Source organism: Symphodus melops (assembly GCF_947650265.1).
Source record: "Symphodus melops genome assembly, chromosome: 10".
Taxonomy (NCBI): Eukaryota; Metazoa; Chordata; class Actinopteri; order Labriformes; family Labridae; genus Symphodus; species Symphodus melops.
Window position 1 is genome coordinate 20,785,719 of NC_136700.1, and position 20,188 is coordinate 20,805,906.

Genomic DNA, 20,188 nt, shown 5'->3' on the forward strand with positions numbered 1-20,188 from the left:
CATGCGAGGGCAGTGTAAAAACATTGATACATCAAAGTTGAATGATACTGCATGGATTTCAGGTACCACATCAACACATTAAACGGATTACAAATGTCCTTTGAATCCCCTTAAATTCCTGTAATCACAACAACCTCCGCCCTGTAGATGTGACTCCTTCAGCCTAAAGCAGCGGCTTTCAAAAAGAAAGGTTGGCTTTTTTTCAAAACCACCTGCTACATACTTCTGTTGAACACGGCATGCAGCCGTGTATGTTTCATGATTTTGAGGATTAAAAAAAGATAGATGGCTGTTGCTGTCCGTCATTTCGATCTTTGACCAGGTGCTTTGCATTGTATGTTGTAAACAGTATACAAGAAGACTGCTCTGATTGTATACTGTAGGTTTTGTTATTGTCTTACTGCAGATGTCACATTTGTTCACATAATGAATTGTCAAAATCAGTACATACTACTAGTTTAGTAAACAGTTTCAAAAACAGCTGATTACAAGCTTCTTCAATTCTTTAATCAATTTCTTTAGTCTGCTTTATTTCGTTTTTGCTTCAAGCCTGATGTACATCCAGTGTATGTATAGTGTGTATACTGTATGTCTCACCAGAATAGAGATAATGCCTTTGAACTTCTCCTCCACCAGGTCACAGATGATCTTGTTGTTGAAGTACTGCACGGGCTCCCACTGCGCACACACACACACACACACACACACACACACACACACACAAAAATAAACACACACATTAAAAATGACATAATGAGGGAAAAAATGGCCTTGGATTGGCATTATCCAGACATAAGAACGTCATCACTAAGATGTGCTTGATCACTTTGTCCCATGTCAGCATCTCTGTTTAAGTTCAGTCTTCTGGTGTTAAGTTGACACTAAACTGTACCTGTTAACTCTTCAGATTGTAACTTCGGTTGTGTTATTGTTTGGTTACAAAGGAGACGCAAGGTTCACCTTAACTAGTAAAGCAAAACATCCAAACTAACCAAAATATAGAGTCAGAAATGTGGCGTCTACTTCCATATAACAACGACATCACTGTCTAATCCTTGATGACCACATCCCTGCTGCTGATGAATAGCACATAGCCTAAAGCGTAAACTTTGTCCTAAATTAGAAATGATGTTAAAATGCGGCCACGCTTGAACTCACACAGAGCTGCTGACACAAAGAGCCTGAACGTTGTTTCACACTTTTAGACGCAGCTACTCTGAGCCGTTTGATGACTGTGAATGAAGTTATGTGCAGAATGTCAGGCATCCTGGCACACAGACTCACTGCTCACCCACCTTTATGTGGACACACATGAACGCTGCACAGTTAGCATATGTGTTGACTAACTGGCACATCATTTGCAAAGAGAGGTCACAAAGGGGGGAGGGGGAGGGGGAGAGAGAGGGGGAGGGGGGAGAGAGAGAGGGAGGGGGGGGGGGGGAGAGAGAGAGAGAGAGAGAGAGAGAGAGAGAGAGAGAGAGAGAGAGAGAGAGAGAGAGAGAGAGAGAGAGAGAGAGAGAGAGAGAGAGAGAGAGAGAGAGAGAGAGAGAGAGAGAAGCCCACACCCCCTCATGTCAGATAATAAAGGGCTCTTTGAGAGGTCAGTCCAAGTGTCTCCCACAACCTGTGTCCTGACCAGTGAATTTTTACCACACTTAAGACAACAACAAGCCCTTGTTACAAACACACAAAAAAACAAAACAACATAAATATAAATGCACAAAGAAATTCAAGAGAATAGAGATCTGTCTGCTAAAAAGACAAGCCTGTAAAAATGAGTCGTCAGGCTGGGTGTCGAAGCAGAAAAAGAGTCTGCTGAACGAATACAGAGTGAAAGACTGTTCCAGAGCTGAGGTGCTCAGAAAAGCTCCGTCACCCTTTGACCTCAGCCATGACTCAGGCACCGTGAGCAGGCCTAAATGTGTTCTAACAGCGCCAACATTATATGTCGCGTTCTGTTGCACAGAAATGGACGCTCGCTGTACACACTGCATACGTTAAATATTGAGTTGTATGCTCTGTAACTTTCAGCAGGTCTTGACAGAAGCTTCTCAAGATGGGGACATTATCAAAGCACTGTTATCTCTCCTTTGGAAGATGAGCTACCAAGCTCTGTTGAGTGAGAAAAGCGAGCGTCATTGCCATGTAGAGTTCCCTCCTTCCCCGTTTCCTGTCTGTTGACGCAAGCAACAGAGAGGAAAATATAAACAGGGCGTTGGAGTAAAAATGGTTTGCTGCAGTTAGGACACTTCAATTGTAAGCAATAGAATCAGGCTGATTTTGTCGCTGAAAGGACAGGCTGTAAGCTGCTGATCTCAGAGGTCTATTTGGGCAGTACTCATTCAAGTATTCATGAGCAAAACCGAGAAGGGTTTTGTAAGTTGTAAGAAAAGTAAAATATTTCAAATCTATTCTAAAATAAATTGGCAAACAGTTCATAAGGTGATGTGAGAAGTAGTCTTTTAAAGAAGTCTGGCTGCAGAGTTCGGGGCAGCCTGCAGTTGAGCTATTGTAAAAAGGTTGTTACTATAATTCAGCTGTGAAGAAATAAAAGCATGAAGAACTTTTTCTGTGTTGTTAAAAGATTAAGTTGATCTGATCGTCTCCCAACAGAGGCCCACTTAAGATTTTTAAAGTGAATAAATTAAAGACATCATTACTCTGACAGTTTAATGGAGCAACATCCTCTAAAATCAGAGCACTTACTGCAAATCACATTAAGTGAAAGCCTCAACAGTGATGAATTATTATGACCCATTTCAAAATGGAAAAAGGAGAGACGAGCTGGTTAAAAAAGGTGAAGTGTTAGAAGAGCAGGATTAAAGGTTTACAGATTTATACTAAGATGGGACAGGAAGATAAAGTCATTTAACAACAAAACAAATATACAATCTGTGTTGTATGATAGTGTGTATTTCTGTTGTATTAGACAGAAGGCACTTTAAAGCGAGCATGAATGCAGGAGAGCCTGTTGATGGTTGTCGTCTCTCAGCCCTCTGTCCTAATAAAAACTTTAATTAAACTGTGAAGTGGGTGGGTGCAATGTTGTGTATCCTGTATGTGTGAAACAAACTTAGTAGAAGCTCCTTCTGAACTCAACAATATCTTCCCATCTTTCTAAAACGTCCTCTAAATACCTGGAGCATGATGCACTTTAGACTTAGTCTTAAGATCAGGTTTTAATGGGTCTAAAGAGCGTCCTCATGAAGAGACACATTTAAGGACCAACACAAAGCCTGTGACGCTGATAATGACACCTGCAGTTTGAGCGCTGGGTAGGGGAACAAAGGAAACAAAGAGGGCGGGAAAGAGAAAGATGTCTGACCGTGATGCCTTCAGCCTCGTACTCCTCCTGCTCGGACTTGAGGGTGAGCTCGATGAAGAGCTGCTGCAGCTTCTCGTTGCAGTAGTTGATGCAGAATTGCTCAAAACTGAAACGCACAACAAGAGCAAACACAACGTCTGAGTGAAAAGAAGACAATGCACAGGGTGACAAACATCACAGATTTACTTCAGTGACTCACAGATGTTCAGTTTATTTTCATGACAGAAAGTGGAGCTACAGTTACGTCTCAGTTAGTCCATTTAATTGTTCTACCGTCCCTCTGCAGTAGGTGGGGATATGCCCCCTCTTCAGTGGAGTGAGATGGTCACAGCTTATTGTGACCTCTCTGATGAGACTCAAGTCATAATTATATGAAGAGTTACAGGAATGAAGCTTCTTAAAAGCTGTCTTCAGTCAGGATAAGATAACAGTGGACTATAACATAACAAGTATTTTACATGTGCTCTGTTGTCTTAAGAGTCTTAAGATAACATTTGTTATGGAGTGGCGCTGGACAAAAAAATAAATATATTCATTGATCGATTCATTGACTCAAATGTTCAAGGTTTCAGAGCTGCATGTGTGAAAGAAAACAAACACTTGAGTCGATGTTGGAAAGCATCAGGTTACATTCAGGTGATGACCATTAAACTTTGTTTTTTTAACTGTACCTGTTGTGCTGGAAGACCTCAAAGCCGTAGATGTCCAGCAGCCCGATGACAGAGTAATGTTTGACGGAGTCATCCTGTTTGAAAGATAATAATAATACTTGTTATGATATCTTTATGAAAGGAAAAGAAGAGCACACATTAAACTTATGGATAAAGATTTCAAAATCATAACTTCAGGATGAAATAGAGGAAATGTAGATTTCTCCAGGTCAGTCAGTAATAATGTAATTTTAAATGAATAGCAGACACAGTAATGGAACCCTGAGGAAGAAGACGATGTTATGATCATATATTAAGTCATGTTGGGTCATGTTCTTCTTGTAGAGATATAAATGTCCACAAGGTGGAGCTGTGCTGCAATAGATGAAACATAAACAGGGTCTGCTGGATTAAAAAGAATAGCTAAATACTCATCTCCTGTGTTTCATGTGACAGGTGCATACTGTAGTAGAGGAATGAGCTCATGAAAAAAAGCCAAGCAAACTCCTGCACAAACAAACGAGTGTTGCAAAAGTAGACAGTTTGCAGGAGTTTGTTTTTTTATGGACTCCTTCCTCTTTCTTAATCACCTGGCATATAAAAGTTTGTTTTTCTCATATATGGGGATGCTACTCCATGTGAGCCTAAACTGAAAAGTAAGAACATTTTGATACAATATCGACTTGGAGTCATACCAGAACTAAAACATCCAACATTGTTGTTGTCCATCACACAATCATGGCTACTGACTGGAGCCATAATGAGCTTATCTCCATTTTTCATAACTGCATTTAAGCAGTTTACACAACGACAGAGACACAGCCATTTTTAACAGTTTGCACTCTGGACACTGTTTTCAAAATGTTCCTTTTCATGCAAAAAACAATGTCTTGTGAACAAACACCAAAACACAACTGAGGGTTGCCTTTTTCTGTAGAAATGTTTGTGTGAACAGGGACTAAGCGTACCGTGTATGACAGTGAAGCGTTGATCTTGTTAACCAGCCAGGTGAAGGTGCGTCCGTACACCGCCTTAGACAAAGCATCCCGGGCTGATGAGGCTTGCTCCAGATTCAGCGGGCTCATCAACTGATGAGGAAAAAGACACACACACACACACACACACACACACACACACACACACACGCACGCACACGTAAAGCCCCCCACGCAAGATCACACACACAGACACACACAGAAACCAAAACATGCACACGCAGGAAGGACGAGGACAGATAGACAATAACAGTGTTACACAGCAGCAACAGTCACACAAGTTACAATATAATTAAACTGGAGTAGACATTACACAGACAGGAAAGCTTTGTATACAAATGCTTATCACACACTTGTTAGACAATGAGAGTTTGTTTCCAAACTTACCTCCTCTCCCTTGGCGATTATCTTCTTGTGTGTGAGTGCCTCTGTCAGCACCGTCCCATTCACCCCTAACAACTGGAAGAGCACAACAACTTTAGCACAAATCACAACCCGCCTCAACAAACACTCTGGTAGTGTAAACAGACAGAGTCAGGCTCAGCGGCAGTGACATCTTGAGACTGGAGCCTGTCACATGATGTTTGAAAAGATAGTAAGAAACGTGTTGTTTTCAAAGTATGTTCATTTACAATGCTCACAGATATTTAAGGGATACTGGATCGTCACAGTACTACACCAGGACAGTTTAACTTCAGGGATATCAATCTGTCCATTTCAGAAGCACGCAAGAGTGTTAATCAGTTTCAACTGCAACAGAGAGGGAAAAACAAGACAACCCCCAAACAGGCAGTGAAGTTTCATGTGGTGGATAAAGACCGTTTCTCTCTCCCCATCTTTCCTGACTGATTCTCCTCTAGTTTTGTATTCTGCTAGAGTCCTCGTCGACGGCACCTGCAGCCCAGTCTGGTTCCCAGACTGATGGTGTGCATGCTAAGACCAAACTGTCAGAAACAGACCAAAATGAGGGTGGAAGTCCTCTTGTAGGACCTGTGCTCAGTGTGTCATCCTCCTGCTCTTCCCCTGCTATGCACAAACACCTCTCTTCTCCTCTGCTTGTATTTTGACAGGTAGGATGCACAGCAGTAGAAATATCACAGATTTTTGAACATCCAACTACTCACAATCTAGTCCCATTTTGTCCCTTCAATAAATTTCAGAACGAGTACTGCAAGAGTGTTCTTTATCAAAATGAGACTGTGCCTTTGTTACGAGTGTTTATGAACCTCTTACCCTGGCCAGGTACTTTATCTGTGTGTCGGAGGTGATGCAGGCGTTGCCCTCCTCCCCGCCGTACTGCACATTCCCCAGGTGGAGCACGCTGGCAATGATGTTCATCAACTCCTACATGTAGAAGACACAAAGAGGAGGTAGAGAGGGGGGAAGGAGGGTAAAGCGTATGAGGAGGTGAACGGACAGAAAGGAGGCAAAAAGGACAAAGGTGAGGAGATGAGAGAGGCTGCGGCACGATAAGATGATACAGTTCTGAAGTTACAGCTGAGGTTATCTTTATGAGGGACACAACAGATAAAGTCGGCAATGATACAAACTGAAAAATGAATCGTCTAAAGGTGTTCATAGATACAGTTTCTCTCTCCTGATAACTATTTTAACATCTTGATTTGAACGTTAGCTGATAGTGAGTAACCTCCAGTAAGAGCCTTATAACAAACACATGTGCATTAATGCAGGAAAAGCTTTCATGGCTGATGATGAATAAGCATTCAATAACATTAAGCACTCTGCTTGCACCATGGCAGTGTTTAATGAATCCCAATAATATACAGGTAGAGTTTTTTGGAGGGGCTGATTATTCTGTCACTGACGTTAGCGCTTGTTATCAATGTCTCATCTTTATTGTAGAAAAGAGGTGGTTGACAAATTATTTATTATTCGTCGATTGTTTTTTTGATAGCTTGATTATTTCAGTCTACATTTGGCAACTTATGCCTTAGCCCCTTTCTAAGATTTATATGTTCTACACAGGATTATTAAACAAAACCTCCTGCGTCCACTCTCGGCTCTTTCTTCAAGGGTTTAAGAATCAAACAGGATATAAATGTGCAGCAAGTATCAAACTAGAGCTGCACACATTCACACCTGCTCTTCCCTCTAAAGCTGCGTGAGATCTGAGAAGCTCTGGCAGCCGGCCCAGACTCATGAACATGGAGGAGGACTCCCACACCGAGCACAGATAAGTTCTCACCATTTAATAACAGCCCCATAACACTGTGTAACAAACACTAATAATTATACACTTCCACTGTGGAGTACTGTGGTGTTCATAATAAAACCTCTTTAAAAGCTGTTGTGCAGCCATAAGAGCGCTTGAATCTTAAAGTTAATCTGAGGAAAACATCTGGGGTCAGCTCGTTTTCAAAGAAGTGAATATGTGAGAGTGATATTCTCTGCACAACTATAAACATCTAAAATGTTTTCAAAAGTTAAGAGGTCAGTGGGATGAAGCATAACGGCATGCTGTTTCAACGCGTAAACAGGGTCATTCAGTAGTTTTGATCCTGAGATTTCCTCCTTTTCCACGCTCCTCTGTGTGAGGGAACAAACACTTCCATCATGATTCATGCAGCACTCAGACTTACTTCCACCTCGTCCTCGTTGAAACCGATGACACTCAAAGCTTTCCGCACCACCTTCCAATCACTGCGGTCATTGATGGAGCTCACTTTGGGACAGTTACCCTTTAGAAAGCACACAAACAAAAAACATCAACATCACTCTGAACTAGAGCCAGACCGATCGGCTGATATTGGCATATCCAGTGACGATTGGTAATGGCTACTTGTATGGATTTTACTAGATTGATCACTAGTTAGATATCCTTTCATTTGAGTATCATTTTGTCACACCATCACTTCTGTTTCAAACTGTGAGAGCACGATTAATTTTCAAGAGTGTCAAGCGGTGACGCACGTACATGCACAGTTGCTTTCCTGTGGAGTGACCATCTCGACTTCCTTAAACTGTATATCTTTTCCACTTCTTTGATATCTCAATTGAAGGGCTACAATGCAAACATTTCTATATCTATAACTATTTATTTGCAAAAATGAAACTTAGATCAAAGAAAGATATCAGCTGATCTATAAGTAGGGCATACACACACACACACACGGGTAGATACCTATGGGTATGATTATTAAAATACAGAATGATTAAATGTAATTGGATGTTACTTTAGTTACTTTATGGAAATTATTTAAATAGACTAAAGCTATTTTATTTCAAAATAACATAGTTTTCCAAGAGACAAGAGACTTCTCCATTTTTCCAGCTAACTTATGCTAATCTGTTAGCCAAGTACATCATTTGATTGCTTGCCAAAATATGAAGAGCAGGCATGTGGCTGGAAAAGGACAAAAAACTAATTACTGCATCTTCATTCTTTTGCAAACCGCTGTGCTATTTCTGAAGAAGTAGATGACTTACTTTGACCAGGTACTGGTACTGCTGAGGGTTCCTCTCGAGGCCGAGACGTCTCAGCAGGTCCTCCTCTCCTCCTTCGATCAGCTGGTAGAAAATGTGGAAATTTCTCTCGCCGTGGTTCTGGTGGACCACACGGGATTTCTCCAGCAGGTAGTTGATGATGTGACCTCCTACGGGTGCTCCCTGCCGACGGGATAAACACCGGGGGGAGATGGGGGAGGAAGGGTGGGAGGAGGAAGAGGGGGAGACGATGAGGCTGGGGTTCTGAGGTGTGACGGAGGATTGATACAGAGTAACATGCAGGTCGACAGAGATTTTAAAGTACATAACTGATATCAAAAAAGCAACTAAACTCGTCAGTTGGATTTCAATTTTTCAAATCTTAAATATAGCTTTAATTAAGGCATCTTTAATGAACAGTTTCACAGTATTTTTTTTAATGACAAAAAAATCTGTTGTTTGCAACAGTCTTAAACACACCCTAAATAAAAAGTATAATTAAAGGCTGTTTTTGCAGCGTGATGTTAATTCAGCTGACATTGGAACTGTAGACAACTATAAATATCTGGGTGTTGTTTGTGACAATAAGTTGTGTTTTGACACTACCTACCAACAAGGTTCAGCAAGTCTCTTCTAAAATGATGACTCTCTTTTACAAAAGTTTTATTGAATCGATTTATAATTTCCAAACCAACCAGGCTTCCAAACCATGCAGCGAAATGGTTTAGAAGCCTGAAGTTGACCAACAAGAACAGACTTGGGAGACAAGCAGCAGGATTTCAGGGAGGTGTCAGGTTGGACTTTTGACCTTGTACCGCTAAGGCTATACCTTCACAGTAAGATTGACCTTTTACCCTCAGAGCTCCTGAGAAGAAGACGAAAAGATTTCAGCTCTCGTTCTTACCAAGTGCAATTAACATGTTGAACAACAACTAGCCATTTGTTTGCACACCTCCACTTTGCACTTTAATTACTTGGTAAGAGTTCCCATAGTGGTTTGTGCTCTTGACTGATATTGTGTTGTTTTATTTGGTTTTGTATTTTGTTGTGTTGTCTGAGTTTTTTATTTGTTTCTGTTTTTATGGTGATGTTGTCCTTGTGTTTCTCCTCTTCTGTGTGCTCCTGCTGCAATACCAAGAAAGAATCTGAATCTGAATAAATCTCATCTGGCACCAACCTTGCACCCAGAGATACAGACGTGAAAAACAACTAAATATAAATAATCTCACTTCACTCTGATGGTCTCATTTTCTTTTGTAGGTCGTAATTTTACCGAATAAGCAGCTGAAAACGATCCTAACAGGAACTTTGTAAATGAAATTCTGGCATGCTGCAATATGATCTCCATTTATGAACACCGGTTTCACCTTGTTATTAATACAGTGAAACAGCATGTCCTGATATTTTGCTTTTCGCAGAGTGAAGTTGATGTCTCTGTAAATCAAACTGCTCTGCTCACCTTGAAGTCGAACTGAATGTCCATGTACTTGCCAAAACGGCTCGAGTTGTCATTACGCAACGTCTTGGCATTGCCGAAGGCCTGGAGGGAGGAGAGGGCAGGAGGAAGAAAGGAGAGGAGCGAGGATAGAAGGATGAAGAGGCAGAGAGATGGAGTTTGATGAAGACCGAGAGGTGGATGAGGGGGCGAGGAGTAAAAAACAGAAAAAAGCACTGTTATTAGAGTCCCTGCTGCGTTTGTTTTAGACAGTAGCACAGTGTCCACACACATAAACACACACTTGTTCACATCTGTAGGGCATCTGGTGGAGACACCAAATCAAACATTTCTGTAAACTCTCTCTCCATCCTCCAAAAAACACACTCTACACACAGACAACTCACTATCTGGGCTTTCATTTACAAACCAGTACATGAAGCATTTACAATAAAAGTGTACGTACACAAAACTAAGAGCAGTTCATAAACCCCTATAAGGAAATAAAAACAAGAGCTGTGACGTCGCTTGGCATGGCAGAGCCAGGGCCCAACCCTGGAGTCAGGCCTGGGGTTGGAGCCCGCAGGAGAGTGCCTGGTGGCTGGGCCCAGCCCGAAAGGAAGACGCGGGCCAGTCCTCCTGTGGAGTCACCTCCCACAGAGGAAGCCATGGGTGCGGGGTGCATTGTGGATCGGACGGCAGTCGACAGCGGGGGGCCTCAGCGACCCACTCCCCGGACACAGCTTCTGGCTTTTGGGACATAGAATGTCACCTCACTGGGGAGGAAGGAGCCTGAGCTTGTGCGGGAGGTCGAGAGGTACCGGCTAGATATAGTCGGGCTCACCTCCACACACAGCTTGGGCTCTCTAACCCAGCTCCTTGAGAGGGGCTGGACACTTCTCTGGAGTTGCCCGTGGTGAGAGGCGGCAGGCTGGTGTGAGCTTGCTCATAGCCCCACAGCTCAGTCGCCAAGTGTTGGAGTTTACCCCGGTGAACAAGAGTGTCTGCGATCGTGTTAATTATAAAATAAAAAAGGGGAAAAGATAATATTCACTTTTATGTTACTTACTTGTAAATCAGATGTTAATAAATTGTCGGAAGGTTATTGTGGATTTAGGTTTCCAGTGGCTTCAAAGCTGTTTTTTTTTTTTTGCTGTTTTACAAAGAAAGTAACTTTCCCTTCTCACAGATTTATCCACGGTGGCGAAGTCTCACCTCCAGCACCGGGTTGGACTGCAGCAGGCGGTCTTTGACGGTCTGCACCTGATCGCTTGCTGGACAGGTGATGGCGTAGTACTGCAGGATCTTCTTTGACGCCTCTGTCTTGCCGGCGCCGCTTTCCCCGGAGATGAGGATGCACTGGTCCTTCCTCTCTGTCCTCAAGGAGCGGTACGAGTTGTCTGCCACTGCATAGCTGCAGGAGCGCAGAGACAGATTTCATCAGAAAGATACCTTTTAATTTGTGTAATGCGAGTTTACAGATAAATAACCACTCGACCAGCATGATGCATGTTCAGCACAGACACGTGGGTGCAATGTTACCACAATCTGCAGACCAGTTTGACACTGTTTCCCTGCAGAGTAATACACTTCACAAAGTGCTAATCATTTCAGCTGCGTTTAAAACAGCTGTCAATTATGATATTCAGACCATGTTTAGCCATGTTAAATGAACTGTGAGTGTTTTCTTATCTTTATAAAACTCCACTTTTTTATTATTTCCATTTAATTCAAAGGAAAATGAGTTGCTAGCAACATTCCTAATCATGTTGATGTTGATGTTTCGTTTAAAAAATGTAGCATACCAGCTCTCTTGGAAAAGTGGCGTCTGGTTGTGACATATGATGTCATCTCAGAGTGTGTGAACAGTTGAACACATAAAGAGAGACGTCCATTATGACTCATAATCCAGACAGAAGCGCAGTGTGTTACCGTACAGTCACAGCATCATTATTCCATCTTCCTCTGCTATCAGCATTGTGAGGTTGTTTGGACACATTTTTACTAATGGCTTGAAGATAAGACTCGCTGTCTAGTGTGCGTGTGTGTGTGTGTGTGTGTGTTTTCTGGGGGGCTGGAGGCTGTGGGGGTCAGTTTGAGGTCAGAGGAATCTCCTCCTTTAAAGGGAGGAAACTTCTTGCATGGTGCCATCATTTGCTTAGTTTTCTTTCCACCTCTCCCTACCGTGTTCTCTCTCCAACACTTCATCTCTACCCGCTAAAAGAACAACTTTCCTTTCACTCAGAGGGAGAGAAAACATTTGGCTTCATGCTTAAGAGCTGAGAGATTCCGACAATATGCCACTTACTGTCTCCATAAGGTAATGGATTTTTCTGTCGCTGGCTGACCTACAGGGAAGGAATTCCCTCACATTTCCTGGAAACCTCTCAAACAAACACTGTGCTTCATGCCAACACGCCTGCAAACTGTGAGCGAATATTGACCTCATTTACCAACATACTGGGCCTCATTCACCAATATCTTCCAAAGAATCTTCATAACATGACGGATTTGTTTGTAGCCGAGTTCTTATCTCCTTGTGTTCGTTGGGTAAAAACCAGATATCAAAAACCAAAATCAGATATTTTTTTTACCTGTGAGAACAAAAAGCTACAATGAATCGATCTCTTTCATTCATGACTGTTGAAAATGCTCACTGCCTGCTCACAGAGAATGTTCCTGTATAGTTCCTGCTAGATCAGCTCACCCCAACTTCACATGGAGGCTTTCAGGGAAAAGTTTGCGTAAAGTCTGTTTGCGTTCACAGATGCAGCTAACTTAGAAATATCAGGATTTTTGTGTGAAAGCAAAAATAGCTGCATACTAAAGCGTGCAGAAGCTCTTACATGTGTGGTGAGACCTCGTAGAAGTTGACTCCTCGGTACCGCTCCATGTGGTTCTTGGTGTAGATCTCCAGGTCTTTGTATGGGTTCACGGACACCAGCACGGAGCCAATGTACGTCTGACAGAGAGGGAACAAACAATCACAAGGGATCACAAACACTCTCAGCTCCAAGTCTTCTTCAAGATTTATATCCATCAGAAAGCCTCTGATGCTATTTTTATTTTTTTTTTCACGTTTTGTTTACTTGTATGGATATCCATACCCAGAAGCTGTGCATTCTGGGTATTTTGTTGTTTCACAAATACAAAGAGTTTGACAGCGCATTGTTGTCCACAAGGCTGAATCTGGACACAAATGATCTGGATTTGGTAATCCTTTATGTCTACCTTCAGGATCAGGTAATACAGCTCACTTTTATTAAACTATTATTCAAAGAGAAACTGGACAGGAGCAACCTGATGAAGTTACAGATTTTTAAGCATTTCTAAATCCAGATGTGCAGGGCCTGGTTGTTCAGAAATGATCCAACAGGATCCGGTCTGAAAGCAGCCCTCTGCTGGGATGAGGATGATCCTGATTTTCTGGATCAAACATATCTCAAACCACTCAAAGTTTAAACAACACAAACTGGAAGTTTGATCAGGGTTAAAAAAAACAAAAAAACAAAACATGATTGGAGTATCTGATCCTATACAGAGGATCATCATGTTTGTCTGTTAAAAAAAATGCGATTTAAAGATTGAATCATATCTGATAGATTGAATACAGTCAGATAACTTTTTGACCAAGCGAGCTAGAGGGAAAAATTTCCCAATATAACTTAAGCTTTAAACATGAAAATATCATGTGTATCAATGTCAAAAATCCAGAATCTGGCTCATATACTAGCACATACAATAAGTCGGCACACTCACATAGATGAGGTTCTCTTTGAAGCGTTTGCGCAGGTTCTCTATGAAAGCTGCCTCACTGGTGAAGTTCTCCAGCAGAACAAAGTCCTGCACGCCCACCCGGTCTCTGGCTGTCAGGGCCGACTCCATCATAGCCCGGACACCGTCACTAGCCACCACCTGGAGGAGAACGAGCAGGTTAGTGAATGAGCTAAATACAAAACGTTTGTGTAACACTTCATCAATCACACTCTGCTTGTCTCAAGCTGGACACGCTAACGCATACTAACACACACACACATCATACATCCTCATCAGAGACGAAGGAATGAGGAGGAGAGTGAAACATCAATTTAAATCAGACCAACTAAGAGATAAGAAAACTCAAAAATCCATCCATCCATCCATTATTCATACCGCTTGTCCTATTTGGGGTTGCGGGGGCAGGAGCAGATCCCAGCTGTCATTGGGTAAGAGGCAGGGTACACCACAGACAGAAAATCACAGGGAGGACATATAGAGACAGACAAGCTTTAAACACATGCACCTACGGGCAACCAAGAGTCACCAATTAACCTAAGTAGCATGTCTTTGGACTGCTGGAGGAAGCAGGAGTACTGGAAGGGAACCCGAGCACATTTCATGTGGAGAACATGTAAACTCCACACAGAGAGGTGCTGTCGTCCCTGGCAACAAGCTCTAACCACTGACTGCAGGTGGAAAAACAGATTCTGGTGTGGAATTTAAACTATGACACAGATGATATCTCTTTTGTTTACCACATGGCAGGAAAAAAAGATGCTTGAGAAGGCACATGGAAATGAGGCAACGTGTGGAAATATTCTACTCTTTTTATGACGAACACTGTGAATTGTTAAAAAAATAGAAAAAAAGGGAGATCAAGGAATATTCACTGACTCATCGTTGCTCCTTATGTACACACAAAGGAAAAATAAGCTAAGATTTTACTTAGTCAGTTTTTTCTGACTCTAGCATGAGACCTGTTTTGTAATTGAATCCATTAAGAAGCAGTTACCCCTGGTCAGATCAAATATGAGCAGATCTTAAAAAGCTAAAAGTACAGAAATGCCATCAAGGATGAAATCAGAAGATCCTCTAAAGTTTGCATGCAATTGCAATATCTGTTGATATCATCAAATGAACGAATTAAGAGAGGAGGGCAACTGTAGTCAAAGCACTTCTTCCAATAAACTAAACTCATCCTCCACTTAATGGTACTCTACATGCACAATCCCCACCATGTGAGGCCTCCGTCTCCAAGCTGTATTATGTTGAAAGCCAGTTAACTATGTGGCTTGGTCTCTGTTACCATTACAAGATGCCTCCCACAAATATACTGAGGGCAACATTTTATGACCAAACAAACGTTTAGCAGAGATCAAGAGCCACTTGGTTCGCTAATCAACTGTGTTGGACAAAAATAGAGAATATAGAGTTGTGTTAAAAAGTGTCTGGTCCCATCATTTACGCTGAAAAGAACACCAGAGTCATGTTAGCTGCATCTGGACAACTCTGGGTACCTCTGACTATGCTCATGACTCACACATCGACTTGTTGAGTTCACCGCTCTTTAAGACTTTTTGCATGTTCAATGTACGCAGCGCACATAAACTCAGATCTGACTCAGTGTGGTTGCAGTGAAAACATGGTGTGGAATTTCAGTGATGTGGGCATTTAGGCATTCATTCAATCTGCATTAGGAGCCTTTTCCAAATAAAATTCAAAGCCTGGAGTTGACTTTTGTTGCAGTACAACCATTTGCACATCATTAAGCTCTTCCTGTCCCTTCAGCTCCAGCATCACATCTTTTGGGACTTCAGTAAAAATCTGCACCCGCCTCTCAACCAACAATAGAGCACATTCAGACCGATGCCAAGAACCACTGTTTGAAGTCTTAAAACATTCACAGACCTCAAAGTAAACAACCAAAAACAAAGAGAAGACTTTCTGTTTGTCCAACGTTTTCTTTGAAACAACCCCTTGGTCATTTTTCGTCCCTTAGGACATTAGATGAATTCAAACCCAGATGTGTTAAAAGAGAGAACACATCACTCAAAGAAAAATGCATCACTGGCAGGCTGCACATATCTTTAAATACAAAGCAGAAGTCAAGAGTCAGAGGCGAGGTCAAACAGCAACACTTACATGTTTGAGATCATCGACACGTTTGCCAAGGAAGCCGTTTCCTAAAATAGAGACTTGAGTTTTACGCATGAGATTACGAATGTCAGCCACATCCATATTTGACTTGTACTGAAACAGACAGAGCTAACGCCGAGTGGACTTTTGTACGAAGGTTAGTGGACGAGGCAGCTGATGTAGGGACACACACACACACACACACACACAAACACAAAGAGCAGCAGGTGTTGTTGTTGTGCTGAGCAGTACAGTACCCAGTCTTCATCCCTCAAGAGAGAAACAAGAGAGACACGAGAAAATAAAAGAAAGACAGAAAGAGAAGAGAAGACAGAAGAGGACTGTTAATAAGCGCTCTGTGAGACAGGAAGTGAAAGAGTGGCGATAAAGCCTGGGATTGTTTTAAAATAATAAAGAAGTATTTAAAAAGTATATAAAATGTCTATTGTAATCTAATCTAAAATATGGATTGGTCTCACAGCACAGATTGAGGCTGGCTTCAGGAACACTGGAAGTCACATACACAAGACAGGCAAAATAGACTTTTTTTTTGTAAGAATAAACATGTTTACAGCCTGCTACAAAAAATCAAACAGGTCTGTTTAGTTTTTGTCATCACGAGCACAAACTGTCCAGAACAGGGGGTGAATTTGTTTTTATTTCAAGAACGCTACATGTTATCCATAGCTGACATGATTGACAGGTGGGTGGGATGTAACGGTTCTTCAAGGCGCAAGAGAGCGGCCTCCGGAGCCCCCTGCCAAAGCAGATGGCTGACATCACTCAGGATTTGTCCATTCATATTTATATTCTATGGTTTGCACACATCCATCATGTCAACGGCTGTATAAGTCAGGGCCCCAGTTCAACCACCCTGATAAAAAAATAAATAAATGTGGACACGCCCCTGATTCTAAAAAGTTCCAGAGAAAGCACATGGAGGTAAAGTATATATGTCCTCCGTCAATACCACGACACTTTTCAATCCAGCAGTGTTATCATTTGATATCACAGAGCCGTGGAGCAGATGATTAATGCCAGGGTTATGACTCCGGTCCAGCTACATCCCTCCACTGAAACTGTACAGGAAAACTAACAATACTCCCTGAAATTCCTCACAGCACTGCCCTCAACAACACCAAACACGTTTAACCACTGCATCACACATCTTATCCTAAACAACACACGTGCGCACCTTGTTTGTGTTTAACACATCTATGCAGAAGTGAAAAAAATGACGTGTAACAAGCAATACTGGTCAGATATACACCAAACATTTGATAAATTGTAGATGGATATCACACTTTTCTAGTCCTCTGACAACTCAAAGCGCTTTTACACTGCAGCTCATCTACACGTTCACACACTGGTGACAGAGGCAGCTATGGAAAGTGAACATCAGACAGATGTAACTTATCTCATTCATAAACACTTGTGTGCTCCTGAAGAAGCAGACGGACAAGTTGCTGCAGGAGCTGGGGATCCAACTTTGACCTTCCGGTTGAGGGACAACCGACTCCACCAATCGAAGCCACAGACACACCTTAATCTGACAACATCCCCCCCCCTTCACACACACACACACACACACACACACACACACACACACACACACACACAGCTGCAGTTTCTTTGCTTTCTGCAGGGATGTGTGAAACTAAAGGTCAGCAGAGCTCACAGCGTCCAGCTGTGAGAGAAACAGATGTTTTAGGTGTATGAAATGCAAACTCATGCATGTTTGTGTTGAAATGATTTACTCATTTATTAATATTGATGCAGTGCGTTCTAAAAGTGTTTGTTCTTATGTCTCCCTGATTGATTTTTCATCGCACTTTGTTACCGTGGTAATAGTCAGTGAGGTTGAGTACTGCAGAGAAACACTTGATGAGAAGCTTACGTATCAGAAAACAGCAGCTGGTGTTTGTGTTCACGCTGCAGCTCAACAAACTGACATTGTTTTTATCAAAGGTCAGTCAGTAAGAACAGAACCCTTGCACTGTTCATTATCCACTTCAACAGAGTTAGATGATCTGTTGCTGTGACAGAGGACTGAATTACGTTTGAGTGTTAAAGGGAGACTGGGTAACAACCTGTATAAAACAGGTTCAATAAAACCTTCAGGTTGTCATGTTTCTAATGAGCATGAACATGAGTAACACAGTGGCTTTTATTCTGTCTTTTCTTGAAGAACTTACTGTTGACATGTTCTGTACTTTCAAATTCTAGAAATGGTTAATGGACTAGTCTAGTCCTTTACACCCCTCCTTAGTCATACACTGATGGCAGAGGCTGCATTATAAAGTGTCCATCAGTATTAGGTGTCTTGCCAAAGGAAGACACATTGGGCATGTTTGATGTTTGATGTTTGCAGGACCTGAGGATCGAACCCATGACTCTCCGTTTGAGAGACAACCATCTCTACCACTGATTATCGAGTAAAATGTTCCTTGATAGTCTCCAGATTATTGCTCATTATAGGCATGTAAAAAGGTTTAGTACATTAATTAAGATCTCAATAAAATAAATAAAAAAGTAAAAACAATAAAGATTTTTTTGAAAACTTAGAAAAATGTCTAAACCTTTTTTACATCTGATCTGACTCCAGCACCATAATGAAGATCTGTAGTCACTCCACCTTTATGTAGAATAATAATGCTTTGTATGTGTTTTAGTGTGTAATTTAAGTTACAACATTGCAGAAGTTTAAATGGCACAATGTTTTATGAAACTGTGGCAGAGCTCGAGTTATCTCTCCACAGCAGTGACACAAGAGTCCGATCTTGAACTGGCATTGTCGAAGGGCCTTGAGGCTTTTAGAGAGACAAGAAACATCATGAAGTGATCGTGAGAAAGCTAAAAAATGAAGACAAACTTATTCTTTTTTGCTATTTCTGCTCGATCGCAACAGTATCTATATCCAATTTGAACTATGCAGACATTATGCCAGTGTGAGAGTTAATCCTTTACCTCTCCTGAAGGTGCACCTCTAAGATTGTCAACATTTGGGATACTTTTCTAAATCATAGGTTTTAAACCATTGCAACCTCTGTTATTGTAACCATAGAGTGTACTACCACTTGACAACTTTAGTGCTGAAATTGCTTCGTTTATAAACGTGGTCTCAAACATTCGACAACATTATTTGCACCTTCTTGTGAATTCTTAATTGCCGAATTCAACTGGGTTTTTTCTGAAGGATCGAGGGGGAGGTGGATACACTCAGGACAGGAAAGAATTCATCACATGGAAACAGGTTAAGTCATAGTTAGGAGCAAAACTGACTTGCATTTACTTCAAAATGTCACGGTGTGACAGAAATCCCTCCAAAAATGACGGCTCTTGGGAGGAAAGAAACCAAAGCCTTGTTTCCTCACCTCTCCCCTCCTCTTCCTCCTCCATACATTCTACCTCTCATTTACTTTCAGTCCCTCAGCTGCTCTCTCCATTACTTCATTGTTCCCCTGCGCCGCTTTCACTGTTTGGCTTTCCTGCATGTAGTGCTGCACACCGGACCTCCACCCGGTCTCAGGAACACAACAAGCACCCGCTTCTGAGATGTCGTCATGTTTTCCAAATCCTATGCAGAAAACACGGCCACTTGAAGCCAGGTTAGCAAGAGGAGAGCTGAAACAACCTGAATCACCCTGCTTCAGACCTCCACCTGTGCTAATGTGTGACTTCTAGAAGCTCCCCACAGCAGGTACCGACAAATGTTTCATAAATCCAACCTTTTTTTAAAAATTCTTTTAAAGATTAGAGTCAAACTGGCAGTCTGACCTGGACACACGATTGAAAGACTTCAGCTAGGTGACAGCACAATCCACGGGCCCGCCCAGTAAAAATACTGCCTTGGAAATAAAAAAACAGAAACACATAATTTATAATTTCATACCCTTTTCTGATACTGGGGTTTTGTCATCGATTCTTGTGAGATCATCTTGTTCGCTACTGCCACAGCTAATCATTTGACATGAACGTGCAGAATGCAGAACCATGGAAAGTGCCTAATTTGGCGTAGTAAAGTCTTTATCGAAGGCGTCACACACTTAATACAGTGACAGTGGAACAGCTCTAGATCTACTCCCCGGATCTTGCAGAGCACAAGTGTAGATAACAGGGTTCACTAACAGCTTTGCCATTACATTTCCATAACTTTTCCAAGACTTTGAGGTTAATTTTATTGACCATTTATTAACAGTTTTCTGGAAAAGAAAAATCACATATGATATAAACGATATATATGGATTCTTTTTTAAAGAAAGACCAATCAATTCATCCCGTCACAGGATGGTATTCAGACACTTTTGTTATCGCATTCTCGATATTGTTACATCTCTATTACGACGATATTGTAAATGGGTTAAAGCTGATCTTTTCTAGTCTTCTGACTACTCAAAGAGCTTCTGTGTTAATTCTTTCTTTCTAAATAAGAGACTGTACGACG

The 20,188-nt window shown here is 41.7% G+C and overlaps 1 protein-coding gene across 4 annotated transcripts in view; it reads right to left on the bottom strand.

Annotated features, from left to right (window-relative positions):
• Window positions 1–20,188, bottom strand: part of LOC306831033 (unconventional myosin-Ic-like) — a gene marked incomplete at its 5' end in the record, with an annotated part of 61,229 nt that overhangs the window by 9,999 nt on the left and 31,042 nt on the right. For 2 of the 4 annotated variants that reach the window (XM_079354857.1, XM_079354858.1), the window contains 12 exons: window positions 598–678; window positions 3,326–3,431; window positions 3,997–4,070; window positions 4,944–5,063; window positions 5,358–5,429; window positions 6,204–6,314; window positions 7,571–7,669; window positions 8,418–8,597; window positions 9,874–9,954; window positions 11,065–11,263; window positions 12,696–12,811; window positions 13,609–13,764. In XM_079354857.1, coding sequence (XP_079210983.1) covers window positions 598–678; window positions 3,326–3,431; window positions 3,997–4,070; window positions 4,944–5,063; window positions 5,358–5,429; window positions 6,204–6,314; window positions 7,571–7,669; window positions 8,418–8,597; window positions 9,874–9,954; window positions 11,065–11,263; window positions 12,696–12,811; window positions 13,609–13,764 — 1,395 coding nt within the window. Of the gene's footprint in view, window positions 1–597; window positions 679–3,325; window positions 3,432–3,996; window positions 4,071–4,943; window positions 5,064–5,357; window positions 5,430–6,203; window positions 6,315–7,570; window positions 7,670–8,417; window positions 8,598–9,873; window positions 9,955–11,064; window positions 11,264–12,695; window positions 12,812–13,608; window positions 13,765–14,001; window positions 14,124–15,750; window positions 15,847–20,188 lie in introns of those variants that run through there. The other 2 variants (XM_079354856.1, XM_079354859.1) reach the window with 2 other exon arrangements.